Raw genomic sequence first — 14,117 nt, 5'->3', positions numbered from 1 at the left:
GTTGTGATTGTTTTGCTCCTGAGGCTGGTTGAGAAACCTGCATTCACTGACAAACTCTTGGTCACAAATTAGAATCAGTTTTACTCTGAATTTGTTCTGTTGAGGTTTGAATCCCCACGGACAACTTCAGGGAATCTCATTTACTATTTGTCTTTCTTACCCAGGCCCAGATTCATGGGAGAAGGTCAACACTTATTTCACCCGTGTGTCCACTACCGAGCTAGCGACAGGCTGCATGCTAACTGTTAGCTCAATGCAGAGGCTGCGCAGGGAATCAATTAGCGTAGCTCCCGTGAAATTAGGGAAATCCGCCTTTTAGAACCTCAACAGCGTGAGTTGAGTAATTAAGACGTTGCGTCTGGGCAGCTACGTGTGGAATTGTGACACCGGCCGCCCGTGCCTGTAGGCTGCACTGCCTGTGGCCGTCGACATGATGCTGAAGGGTTGCCAGTTGAGCCAAGCGAGCTCCGTTGACTCACGTTCATTTGCGACGCATCGCGGTCTGTGCCTGGCAACCCCGCAGCTACCCTCGAAGTGGCGCTGCACCCCGTGGATGGATAAGCAGGAAATCATTCAGAACGAAGCAGCATTTGAAACGCGTTTATTTTATTTTTTTTTCCATAACTGAAAGACGCCATTACTCTGCTTTTGAGATGCTGGAAGGTGCAATTCCCCTTATTTCACAGGATGGGTGGCCAGTTTAAAATTGGTTGACATTCCTCGTTTGAACCTCGATAAGTCAAGCCCCCCCACAACAAAAAAAACAAAGCGGATAATTCTTTCACTGAAGTCTGTTTGGGCTGAAGCAATGTTGGACCGGGAATGTTGAATGATCCCTAAGGAGATTTTAAGATCAGGCAGCGTTTTAGGTTCCCTCAGTTTAGGAGTTATGTAAGGGTAATCCTCAGGCTGAGGGGCTACAGCTACTGAAGCATTAACTGCGTCACAGCAGGGAGGTTCTGGACAAAGTGAGTTTAAACTTTATTGAAAGGACAGTGACTGCACAGTAAACATTCCTAGCCCTTACAATACTGTAACATTTTAAAATATAAAGTTGCATTATCATGATTCTTACATTGTCGTCTTGATTAGACAAAGGTCAACTTGTCACAACAATGGGAAACTTTCAAAACTGACCGATTTTGAAATACTGAAAACAAATGTTCCTTTGGCACAATCTGAGACCAAGGTGGCAGTCAAGTAAATTAACAGGATGTTTAACAAAAAGAAAAAAAAAAAAAAAGAAACAAAGGTTCAAGTATCAAGGAACAGTGACGATCAAGCGTGGTGGCATAATTCCATATCTTAAGATTTCATACTGTGAGGGGCAGGGAAAAAAAAAAATAATTGATTATTGCAGAGATGCACAAATCAAGATTCATATCGTTTTTATTTGAAATGGGATGAAAGATTAAATAAACTTTGAGGGCATGAAGATGTGGGAAAAAACCCCCAAACTTATAAATACTGCATTATAAGTCTGTAATTTATCGGAGGATTAGTGTTAAGGAACATTGCAACAACCCGCGTGATGATGCTGAGGAAAGTACATTTCCATTGTTTTGTTAGAGAATTAAAATAGTATAAAAAAGGACATTTTCAAAAATATAAAAACACTCCACTCTGGTGTGACGACCACGTACATGGACTCTAACCTTACAGACTTCAGGCCAGATCAGAGCCGCACGCGCGAGGAAACGAGTGTGTGATTAAGAGACAGACAAATTATTTCATAGATTGAACTTAAACACAGATTATATAGTAAAATTAAAACCGGTCAGCTCAGGCTGAGGTGGGGGGGGTGGAACGAGACGAGGGGCTGTTTTATTCATTGCATCCCCACACTCCATAAGGCTTTGTCCAGTTATTTAGTCATCTTCCTCATCAGACTCCTCCTCCTCAGCCGTCTCCAGCCAGGTCAGCCACTGGTTCACCTGCACGAGACGAGATCCCAGTTAGAAGCTACCGTGGCTGTGATTATACACTAGTGCTTATTTAAACTGTGAAAGTGGAGGGAAGTGTTCAAAGATTCCTTCTGAATCGACTGCAATGACTATTCATTTAGGTGGAACACTTTCAACCTGAACTAAATATGGCAATGTGACAGGTTTGCGTGGCGATTCTGTAGTTTAATATGTAAACTAAGATTACTCAAACTTGATATTTCATTCTGTTTTTGGGGGCAATATTGTTAAAACAAGTCACCTGAAATAATGCTTTTCCCTTTCCAGGGAACTCTTGGGTAATGTCTTCTTTCCATGCCAGGAAGGCTTCTTCTTCTATTATTTCCATATCGTACAAGTTTACAAAGTAGCGCAGCAACATGCCTGCAGGGAAACAATACAGTGCATCACAAAAAGTGGCAAGGTCATTTTGTTGCTTTGTCAGCACAAACAAAGCCCCGTTGAGCCCCACCCCCATCCCATAGTGTTTGTACCTTTTGGGAAAGCCTTGGAGTTGCAGTGGACCTGCAGTGCGTACAGGGCGCTGACTTGAAGGTCAACGTGGTCGTGCAGAAACTTCTGCATCACTGGTTTGAAGCCCAGCAGCAGCTGCTTCTCCTGGTCCAGCTGTTCCTTGGTGGGGGCCACAAGCTGCTCCTCGTCCACTTCCATCTTATCAGTGATGTACTGCAGGAAGCTGGTGGAGGACCAAGAGTCAATACCAAGGAGAAGAGGGGAAAATAAATAAAATAAATAAATGAATAATTCCCCCTCCAGGGATTAAGGTATTTATCCACCGAGCTACACCTCTGTACCTGGTGACGAGAATGTTGACAAAGCCTTTGTCGGTGTGGAGTTTGGGGGAAACGTTGTCCTTGATCCATTTGTAGATGGACTGGGGAGTCTGGTCTGTCTCCAGCTGCTTCAGAAGCTCCTTCTCCAGCTTCATTAAAGGAAACAGGAAGCCCAGGCCTTTGTCCTCCAGGACTTCCAGCATTCTGTCCTTATTCTGGTCACTTTCTGCACACAGGAAGAGGAGGCTGTGAGCAGAAGCCAAGGGCCAAAAACACAACCACCTTCACAGGCACAAGCAGGTCCTTCAAGTCTCAAAATGTATTATTCAGTTTTCCAAATGTCAGGCCTCAAGTCATTAAGTAGTCTTCATGATGTCCTAATGTCAACGTAAATTAGGAATGTGATTTATCCATACAATTTAGTCCAAATTAGTCAAGTTCTTCCGCTTCACAACATTTGAGGCGCTCAAACCCTAAAACTACTGCTTTGCCACCAGAGGCTGTCTTTAGGGTCTTACCTTTACAAAATCTGAAGAGAAATATTTAAGAAATGAAAGACAATGAAGTAGCTAGTGCATTTAATCTTGGCTTGAATATGTAAGTTTATAGCCTGAGTGAGGCGGTCTAGGTTTTATGAGTTGCATTAATAACGTTGGTATTTTTACTTGTATTCCAAGCAGTCAAGAGTCCCTAAAGTTCACTTACCAGGTAGCATCTTCTGCAGGTTGACCTTGCTCTGCTGCACCAGGTCGGCCAGCCAGTCGTGATCCTTGAGCTTGGCCATCTGCTGCAGGCAGAGCAGGAACAGAGGGAAGTGTGTGCCGTTCTCCAGGAGGTCGGCCAGAGCTGCGATGCTCACCAGCTCAGCGGTAACGGCCAAAGACACAAACTGGGCCAAGTAGGACTTCACCTTGGGAACATTTAACTCTACGTTGGGAGTCTGGTCTAGAACACCGACAGCCGCCTGTCAAGAGAGCAGTGAAGAAAAATGACTTTAAGACAAGCACCCAAAATCAAGATCTCCTTTAAAAAGAAGTCCCCGACTCTGGTCTCTACAACTCAGTAAAACAGACCTGTAGGATGCTTTCGCCTGTGACGAGGCCATCGGTGCAGAGTGCTTGGATCAAGGCGCTGGTTCGCTCCCGGTCTTCATCCTGGCGATCGAGGGAACAGACCACCATTTTCCTCAAGATCTCAGTGTGATGATGCTTGGAAGCCCTCATCTCTCTGACACACAGCACAGCTTCCTCCATGTTCTGGGTGTTCAGGTAGTTTGACAGCATCGTTTCCTAGAGGAAGCAGAAACCGTCAGATACTGCCATGAAACTGAACACGAAGACTTCTGAGGACAAATTAAAAAAAAAAAAAAAAAAAACTACTTACAGTCAATTTCAGCAATTCTTCCTTTGAAAGGGAAACTTTCTTGATGGACTTTGGAGGCTTCTCCTGAATTGGTGGAGCGTTATTTTTCAAGCCCAGCTGTGAAAGGTTAAAAAAAAAAAAAAAAAAAAAAAGGTTATTTTCTTTTGGCTGAGGCCCCTCATACAAACTCAGGTGCGAGTTGGGATGTTTGCAGCTCTCTACCTGTCCCAGAGGAGGCGTTATAGGCTGAGCGCTTGGTGGAATCATGCTCGGAGTCTGTGGTTGCAGCTTGGTCAACCGGTTTTTATTCAAAAGAAATGACTGTGCTGGTCTTAAACTGATCTGGAAGGGAAAAATAAAAACCATAGAAAATTATTTATTGCTTAATAATAATTAAATTCCAGCCCTTTTATTACTGAATGACAAAACATTTTGGGGGGGTTCAAACTGACTTTATCAACATTGAGTCGTCCGTTCTTGATGAAATGTGGGTTCATGTCCTTCGACTGAGACTGTTGCTGCAAAGAGTGAATCTGGTTTTGGTTGTTGAACAGTAGTGGCACCTTAAGGAGGAAACGGCAGTGAATACAACACATTAAGTATTCCCAACTGCTGAAGTTGAAACTATCATAGTAATAAGCTATTACTATACTGATTTACATTACAAAATATTGCACTGAACTAATTCAGAAGATATACTGAAAGCTGGCAGCAATTGTCATTTTGTTAAAAATAATATTTCTACTGAATCGAATGGTGAATAGTCGCATTTACTTGGTTTGGTTTGATGAAGGGTCTGTTTCCCATGAACGGAGATGGTAGCAGAGGGGCGGCGTGCCCATTGTGGTCGTTGAAACGTGGGTTCATACGTTCACGCCCCATTGAGGAAAAGCAGTCTTCAATCACCCCGGGACCTGTGCCGATGCCATTTCCTACTGAACCAAAAAAATCAAACATCTAAATATTCAGTTCATTATACTAAATAAAGCAAGTAGTCATAACTATACACGCTCTGGAAATGTTACAATGTCCTGTACCGTTGTTGGGAGTCGACTTACCAGGCATTTGTCCAAACATGTCAGCCAAACCTCCCAAAGTTCCCCTGTGTAGTCTGTTTGCGGCCGACAGGAAGTGGCTTTCCATCAGAAAGTCATTCCTCCTGTCGTCGCCCATTGGTGGAATAAACACACCCAAATCCTACAAAATAGATTTAAGGGAAAAGTAAAAAGAAAACTGTCAAATCTAATTTGTTTGGTTTTATTAAACAAATCTACTTATAGGAGCGTTAAATTAGATCAATAGTCACAATGAAAGATTTCGAGGTTGACCAATTGCAATTTCCATGGCTGATTTACGGATTTATTTTCTAAACAAGTCTAACCTGCCGATTGAGATTCTTTCTTTGTAAGAACTATAATTGACAGCGTAAGTGCTCAGAACCCTTCTAAAAATCCCCCCCGGCACGGGGGTAAATGCCCCGTGGTTAGGAACCTTTGCATTGGGGGAGAATAGCAACCATAAACGTAAAAGTTGCTAGTCAGATTTTCTTAACAGCCACCCATCTCTGAAACGAGGCCAAAAAACATGGCCATGATTCCCCCCCCCCCCCCAAGCGACTTAAAAATCACCAGGTTTGCGGAGACTGTCGGAAAGGCAAACACTGGCACGGCTTTACAGTAGAAACGGGTTATGCATCTTCACGCAACATCTAACTATACAGATACAGTATTGCCTCATCCTACATCTTGTTTGAAAATATATTGATAAAACGCGGTTAAGTCTGTACACTGCCCAGCACCAGTATGATGTGAACTATCGTGCGGCGCGCTCATCTCTTGAAAGATTCTTGTCAAGAATTGTATTGTGGGATGTTTGCACTGGGTGGCGATTTGTCCAGGTGATAATTGGGTTGGAGAACAACAAACCTTAACTGCATCCTGATGAATTTGGTTGATCGTTTTTGGTGTGTTGTCCAGAAAAGGTTTCCGTGGCACCCAACTGTTCCCTCGCAACTCCACGATATCTTGTAACAAGAAGCAAATTCTCGCCGGCAATTCCTTGCTCTCCATCAAGGAGCGCATGCGTGTGAAGTACTGATCCATTAAAGACTAGGAGGAAAAAGTTATACATCAGACCTAGTCAAGGAAATTTTTTTTATGTTCCAGTCGATATGAGGATCAGGAATAAAGGCTTCCTTCCTAAATGCTTACTTTAGCCTTCTTGTGATCCAGTCTGGGCCCCACTGTTCTCATAATCTGGCAGAGGCATTCCAAGTCTTCCCCCATGTCCTTCAGTTGGGTTTTCTTCTTTTCCAAGAGCTACAGCAAAATTACAAGGAATTTAAACATGCTGCAAGATACTACAAGTAGAACATAATTACTAACTTTTTTTTTTTTTTTAAAGCAATGGCCAGGAGAGTTTGTGGGCAATATTAAGCCTTCTAACATAGACTTAAGTTCAGATAAACCATTTAAGCTTGATTAAGTGATTTTAAAAACAACTAAACTAACACAATACCAATTGGATATAACATTCAACTTTTATAAATAGTTAATGTCAATTGCTTGACCCGGAGCTTTAGTATCAACCGTCAATACCTCCAAGGAAAACAATTAGACTAGGGATGTTCATAATTAACCATTTAAATGAAAAAATAATTGTGACCGATTAATACTATCAGTAAAAAAAAAAAAAAAGAAAAAGTTTGTTGCATGGTAAAAGAAAAACAGGCTATAGAATCTATTTTAAACAACTCAAGGGGGCAACACGTGCAACTAGGGCTGTGACGATTACTACAATTACAGTTATCACCGCAAATTAAATATTTTTTTGCATTTATTTGCTGGTGAAAGTTATAGGAGTGGTGAAATATAAAACACAATGATCGTTTGATTATGATTGACTGCCTTCCAGCCCATGTTCAAGGGCTTCAGTAGAAACAACTTCAGTTGCGCCGCCCGTCACTTCAGCTTGATGCGCTGTGCACGAGGGGAGGGACGGCCCATTAAACATGTGGAGGATTTATTTTGTGAGTCCGCTATTAATTTCTAGGGCTGTATCCGATTCATTTTTGTGAGTCCAATCTGATTTGGTTGTTCAATGCAAATATAACGATTTGGGGCGGGGAATTGTCCCTCCTAATAAAACAATTAAAAAGTTTTAATACTTGGAGGTATAATTTGTGAAGTGCAATAAATAATAAGACCAGAATTCACTTTTCTAGGGTGGGACAGTGCCCTTATTATTTTGTCTGATAACTGTTAATGATGGGTTAACAAGGGTCGTCTGTCAGGAAAAAATATACAAGTTCTAAATTAGCATTCCCAGATAAGACCTTTCATTTCTGATCAGTCTATATTTAAAAAAAAAAAAAAAAAAAAAAAAAAAAAGGCACGGCACTTTACTTACCGTTTTGATGCACTTATGTAGAATGGACTCATGGATAAGGTTGAGCTTGCCAAGTTCCCCGATGAATTTGATGTTTCCCAGCATCTTGATCTTGGCAATCGCCCGCTGTTCTTCCTCCTCAGAGGTGAGGGTTTCCTGTTTTTCATAAACTATGGAAATATATATATATAAAAAGTTGAAATGAAAACAGCTTGGAGCAACTTCAAAGAATGCAGGAACATTTGTAGCCAAGGGGAAAAAAAAACAAAAAACCTCACTTTCAACATTTCTGGTGCGGTTCTCAAACTCATCCTGGAGCTTAGAAATAAGGAGCCGTCTGAATGTCTAAACAAGAACATACAGCCAGAGATTAAGACAGTCTTCAACATAAGCAGAGCACTTTGTGGATGATTCTTAGTTTGGCTTTTAGGTTGCCTTACGGTGTTTTGCTTCTGTGATGTTTGGATCTCTGGTAATGGGCTCTCAAAGTTTGGAGCATCTTCTGCGAGGCGGAGACATAGCTGAGCATAGAGCAAGCTGAACTTGGGTTCTTCGAGGGCTTTATCAACAATCTAAAAAGAAAAATTACAGTACTATAATAGACCATTTTGAGAAACTACAGGGAGAGAAAAGCATTGCTCAAGTAAATACTTACTAATAAGGTGATTCCTTTTAAGACAAGTTTGGAATCTATGCCCACATTCAGAAGATCAAGGCATAGTTTGTCAAACTTCTCAGGGGTCAGCTTATTAAGTATGCTAAGGAAATAAAAACATGAAAAAATGTTTCCGGTTTTCATACTCAATTAAAAATGTTTGACATATTATTAATGAGTTGCTTTGCCTTCACATCACGGTGCAGACGTACCCTCTCACTCTCCGGAAGATTGCGTCATGTCTTGCCTTTTCATTTGAGGCGCTTACATCTTGTCTAGTGGTTCTAGAAGGGACCCATCGCTGAGCGCTAGTTCCTTGGGTTTTATCCAGGAACTTGCTGCAAGAAACAAAGTGGTGGTCAACTTTTATTACTCCGTTTCGTATTTGCTGCATAAGGCTTTCATATGCACAGTCAACTTTGCATAAAATTGAGTTTACTAGATTCTTGGGCTACAAAGACTACAGAGTTTTATTCAAAATATGTACATATGTGGTCAAGAAGTTGTGAATAGAGCTCAAGTTCCCCCACACAAGTTTTGAGGGCGTTTTAAGCCAACATCAGATTCTATCTTTAAGATTGGCCGTGTGGTTCTATAAAGAAAAAAACAAAAACCAAAAAAAAAAAAAAAAAAAACGTGTTTAAATATGTGAATGTCCAAGCTTAGTGCTCCAGCTGTACCTGTTGCCCACAGTCTGGAGATGGTGCTGAGGTGAACCCAAATCTCCACCTTCCCCCACAGGAGCACTACGCAACAAAAAGAGAAAATAAGTATTCTAGAAGTCTAAGACTATTATGTAAGAGTGCGCGGTGTGTGTGTGTGTGTGTGTGTGCGCGCTGCTGTAAATAATGTCAATAAGGTGATGTTTGGATACCTAGGACGACAAGCACCCCTTTCTGCAGCAACACTCTCCACTTTGGCGGCTGGACAAGCAATTATATCTTAGAATGATTTGCAAGGGATAGAGGCTGGTAAAAACACGACCTAAAAAGAGAAGAAAGATGTGTTAAAAGCCAGTTACAAGAGACCAAACCCCCTTCCAGGGCAGACCATCCACCCCCGAGGGATATTGCGGTGCCACAACAGCACACACAAAGTACAGCAACGGGGAAAAAAAAAAAAAAAGGTGAAAGTTTAAATAGGGGGGGGAATTGGCAACGCATCTAAAAAATAAATGCTAACGCAGTAAGGCCTGTTCAGACACGGGGCAGATGATGAGCCGCAAATATCTCAAAGGGTGATTATACATTTCACAAGCTTTACGTTTTCAAAAGTGAAATTGAAAGATGATGCTGCCAGTCTGGCGATTCCATCAACGTTTCTTTTTTTTTTTTTGGAGGAAGAGAGCGAGAGAGAGAGAAAAAAAAAAAAAAGGGAGGGGGTCTTAACAGTGACATCGTGAGGCAGATCGAGCCCGTACAAGGCCCGTACGCTTGGATGGGTGGTTAACGGGAAAAAAAAAAAAAAAAAAAAGCCCTTTAAAACGTCAAGCGACGCGGACTAGTCGTTAATCCAAAACGATCAATCCGACCAACGAAACAATCCGCCATAACGGGCACATGTCTCACGTACGCACACGGCGCGGGGTCGGGCGTGCAGGAGCGGGAGGCCGGTAATGGAAGCGGCCATGAAAAAAAAAAAAAGGCGAAGAGGAAGGAAGACAGCCTTGCTAGCTAGGTTCGACGCATCGGAAACAAAGGAGGGGGAGCTAACGTTAGCTTAGCGATTACGTCGACACGGAAAAAAATAAATAAATAAATAAATATATATATATATATAGAAAAACATAAAACGGCTTCCACACCGTAACGTTTGAACGACCACGTCGAGCGTCGTAACGGTTTCTTCCCGGCTGCGTCGTGCGGAGGGTCCCGTTTGGAGCGAAACGCCGTTTACGCCGAGCTGATTCCACCGGCTAGCTAATTAGGCTGAACATCCGGGTAACAAAGCGGTCAACGATTTTATAAGGACACGAAAGTAACGCGCGGCCGAAAAGGGAAGAAGAAAACGTCGGAAGAGCACAACGGTACCTTTAGGTCGGGGAGCCCCGGTTAGGTTCACACTCCGCGTTTATATAGTATGAGGAGAGGAAAAAAAATTAAAAAAAAAAAAAAAGCAAGGAGAGCTGGGGCGTCGTGTCGAGGCCGCGCAGTGCTCGGTGCTTCCGCTAGCGTTAGAGAGAAGGAGGGATCAGCGGAGCGGCTTTATGGGTGCCGGGCTCGTGCTGCATTCGCGGGGGAGTCGGAAATCGGTAATCCCGGGTCGTTCGTCACCGGACGCCCCCCCCCCCCCCCGCAGCTATAACCTCGTCACGATTAAGAAACGTTAGTAAAAAAACGATTCATTGTCGTGAAGGGTTTCCTCGTCCTTAATGTTCACTTTGGTGAGTCATGCATAATAATCCGTGTCCCGTTTGTTCGGTTGTTTTTTTTTTTGGACGAACGCCGCTGTTATCGGGGAGAGGACACCTTTCGGGGCAAGACGAGCCGATGCTCAATTCACGTTCTCGCTTCATCGCGTCGGCGCAAACTCCCCGTCGATCTCCAACGACCCCGGCCCGGCTCAAGTGGGCGCGAACGGGCGATAACGTACTAATTGCGACAACGCGCCGGCGGCCAACGGGCGTCCGCGGGACTGCGGAGCAGCCGACCCCCACCACGGAGCGGTGTAGTGCGGGGTCAGACAAAGCTCGGGCCGGAGCGAAGAGTGACCCGAATGGCCGCTCCTTCGCACTTCCACGCAAGGGGGTGGGGGGTTGGGGGGTGTCTGGGTTTTCCCCGAGTTCCGACCTCACTTGAACGCAGCACCAAACTGCGTCATTTCTCCCTCACGCAGCCCGCGCGTCACAGTGAAACTACGGCTGTTGCGCAACGAAGCGCTTGTTGTTTCCCCCCCGAAACGAGCTGCAAGTCTCACCCACATCCAGAGGAACACGGCCGCTCGGGGGTGAACGGCGCCCGAGGCGTTGCTCAGGCTCCTGCCAAGTCAATAATTATTGTTCTTTTCATTTTGATTTGATTTGATTTTTATTTATTTATTTTTTAAAGCGGAGAAGAAAAAAAAAAAGATGAGCGTGAGTCCAGCCGTGTGACCTATTTTCCTGACAAAAAAAAATAAAAATTCAAGAAATTCGACCGATGAATTCAAAATTCGATTATTTCAAAGTGAACTGGCAGCGAATGGGGAAATATATCTGGTCACAAACACAACCGAGACTGTATATATATATATATATATTTTTTTTTAATTCATTTTACTATAATATTAATAACAACACTATATCGCCAATAATGCATCTCATACGAGAGCGCGCTGATCAAATTATCATTTTTAAATTATTATTAATTTTTTGTTTTGGGCTTGCGTGCGACTCCACAGGTTTAACCGAGTCGCACTTCTAACGAGAACGCGACAACTCGTTCAACCGAATCTAAACCCGCATTTAAGCTGGCTCTCTGCGCGACGCCGGCAGGTGGCGGTGTAGCCCACCTTTTGTTGCCATGGCGCTCACCAGGCGACACAATCATGCGGGATGGGGATGGGGATGGGGATGGGGGGGGTTCAAGCGACCTATTCTCCAAGACACCCCGAGTCTCACTAAATACAAGTAAAAGCCTGGCCCACCAAACCACTTAACAGCTTCGACTTGGAATAGATCATCGACATAAGCTGGAAAACCGGTGGAACGCACGCATACACGCACGCACCCACACACACACACACACACACACACACACGACTTGTTTTGCGCTCTACTTTTCACAGTGAAGGGGTCAACAAGTTCAAAGTCGTTCTATTAAGCGATAGCAACAGCAGGAAGGGGGGGGGGTAAAAAAAAAAATCCTCTTTGGAATGCAAATTTAATTGACTGCGCAATTCAGTAAAAAAAGAAAAGAAAAGAAAAAAAAACAAAAACTCCCACTATGAATTACATTAAGAACAAAGGTAGCACATTTGAATTATTCATTTAAACCTGCTTATTGGAACCGCCCTCCACCCCCCCACCCCCCCGCACCGGCAGCCACCAAAACAAGAGTCGGTTTTTTATTTCACGCCCAACTTACGTCACCCGTACCGTATGTTTATAGATTTATAGAGGGCGGGGTCGTACAGAGAGGGCAGCCCCCCAAAACCTCACCGTCGCTCACGGAGTGTGACCCATGCCCCGGTGGAGACGCTGGCGGCGGGGTGCGAACGTTCGAGATCATTGCTGGTTAACGCGCGACGCTCTCTACCTTGCTCCCGCTGATTGTGCGGTTAACATTCTCCGCACACCCTTCATGGAGGTGCTGCGAGAGAGAGAGAGAGAGAGAGAGAGAGAGACGGTGGATGTCAGACATGGCAAATTGTGTGGGGCTTGAGGGAGCGTCTGAGTCATCAGCACAGGCCCTGAGTCTGATTCCCGCGCCCCTGGACCCCTGCCGCCGGCACGGAACGGGAGGTGGTATTTGCTGGACATTCCCGAGCTCTGAGCGCCGAGCGTGGCTGCAGGAGGCCCCCGCTCTCGATTTGAAGCCCCCCCGTGGGGATTGGGGGGAGTTTGATCACCGTCATTTAAGAAAGAGCCATCGCATATTTTCGTCTGTAATCAGGATTAGTGTAATTAATTTGTATATTCTGTATATTTTTATACAGGATATACAATTTTTATATTTTTAGTATTTTTTTCTTTTTCTTCTTGGGGCTATGTGTATGACGTATGACATAGATGTATATATTTTTCAAAGTCGTCAGCAACATCTGCACGTGCTGCCATCTTGGTGAGCACCCGGTTGGTGACCAATCACTAGACTGCAATGCCATTATGTGACCTGTGCGAGACGTCATTTGCGCATGTGCCTGTTGCTGCGATGATAAAAAAATACAGTTCTTTTACAAAATTATTCCACAATAATGGACCGATCTGGTACAAACTTGGATGACGGCGTGTCGGGACTGCCCCGACTACGTACTGTGTTTTATTCATCTTGTCTGTGAGTGAGAGTGATGTCAGTTTTTCGTTAACAAAAGCAAAAGGGTTCCTGCCTTTCAGGGCTGGACATAATGCACAGACCATGTTTTTATTGTGTTATACGTGTTTTGAAATATTTTCATTCCTTTTGTGTTTTTGGTGTAGCCCACTACACACAATGCCTTTCACTATATATCCTCTACAATTGAAGTCAGTCAAACCACTTACCTCACTTTATTTATTTATAGGTTTATTAAATAATTATGATTGTGAAGACAGCTTTCTGTTTATTTACAATGTCATTTCAGCCATAATCATGCAGAATGGTCTACTCCGTTAGTTGCGGTGTAGGAAACATCATAGAATTACACTGTAACTAGGCTGGAACAAATGAACTTCTGCAGTCACAAAACACACCGGAGCAGAGAGCCAAAGCACAGTTGTCTATTGAACTTTAACAAAGGGCGGATAACCCTGGACCCCGTGTATTGCTGCCTGCAGCTATTTATTATTATTATTATTTTTTTCTCAGTCTGTCAAGCATTTTAAAGTAATAATTGTCAGAAGATACGCACCAATAATCACTCTGACAAATTTGTTTGACATGTTCACAATCACAATGTGTGTATAAAAGTTTATAGCCCTATAGCCTATTGTTGCTGTAGGGTGAAAATTATGTTTTTATGAGTTCTACGGTAGTGTTCTGAGCCTCCCGTTTATGCAAGAATAAACATCGTCCCGGATACCGTATATGCTACTTTCACGTGTTTTCCTCGAGGGGAAAGGATGGACCCGAGCTCTGTCCCTGGAGCAGGTGTCACGCTTCAAACCACTTTAAAAGGGAGAAACACGGTGACTTTCGTTCTCTATAAAAAGCAAACGATCCTCCCAGCCAAAATGTGTCTACAGTGGCTAAAGTGGCTTGTTCCCCTAATGACATAAATCACTGTTCCGGTTGATAAAACGTTGTATGCTGCCCCCGGCTATCTGTGTTGCAGACAATTTACTCGGGCTGACGAAATAAC

General features: G+C 43.6%; 1 protein-coding gene across 1 annotated transcript; it reads right to left on the bottom strand.

Annotated features, from left to right (window-relative positions):
• Positions 1-589: 589 nt before the first annotated feature.
• Positions 590-9,079, bottom strand: LOC307228598 (eukaryotic translation initiation factor 4 gamma 2-like). The gene is made up of 20 exons (XM_079998306.1): positions 9,016-9,079; positions 8,822-8,887; positions 8,354-8,479; positions 8,142-8,244; positions 7,927-8,058; positions 7,765-7,831; positions 7,508-7,656; positions 6,310-6,417; positions 6,025-6,207; positions 5,158-5,296; positions 4,874-5,031; positions 4,552-4,662; positions 4,322-4,441; positions 4,121-4,216; positions 3,811-4,026; positions 3,443-3,701; positions 2,759-2,963; positions 2,438-2,640; positions 2,206-2,327; positions 590-1,934 (listed from the first exon to the last, which is right to left on the bottom strand). Exons 7-20 carry the CDS (start codon positions 7,589-7,591, stop codon positions 1,869-1,871), a joined length of 2,070 nt encoding a protein of 689 aa, XP_079854432.1. The 5' UTR covers positions 7,592-7,656; positions 7,765-7,831; positions 7,927-8,058; positions 8,142-8,244; positions 8,354-8,479; positions 8,822-8,887; positions 9,016-9,079; the 3' UTR covers positions 590-1,868.
• Positions 9,080-14,117: the final 5,038 nt, after the last annotated feature.

Source organism: Zeus faber (genome assembly GCF_960531495.2).
Source record: "Zeus faber genome assembly, chromosome: 3".
Classification (NCBI taxonomy): domain Eukaryota; kingdom Metazoa; phylum Chordata; class Actinopteri; order Zeiformes; family Zeidae; genus Zeus; species Zeus faber.
This window is presented reverse-complemented; position numbering and strand designations above follow the sequence as displayed.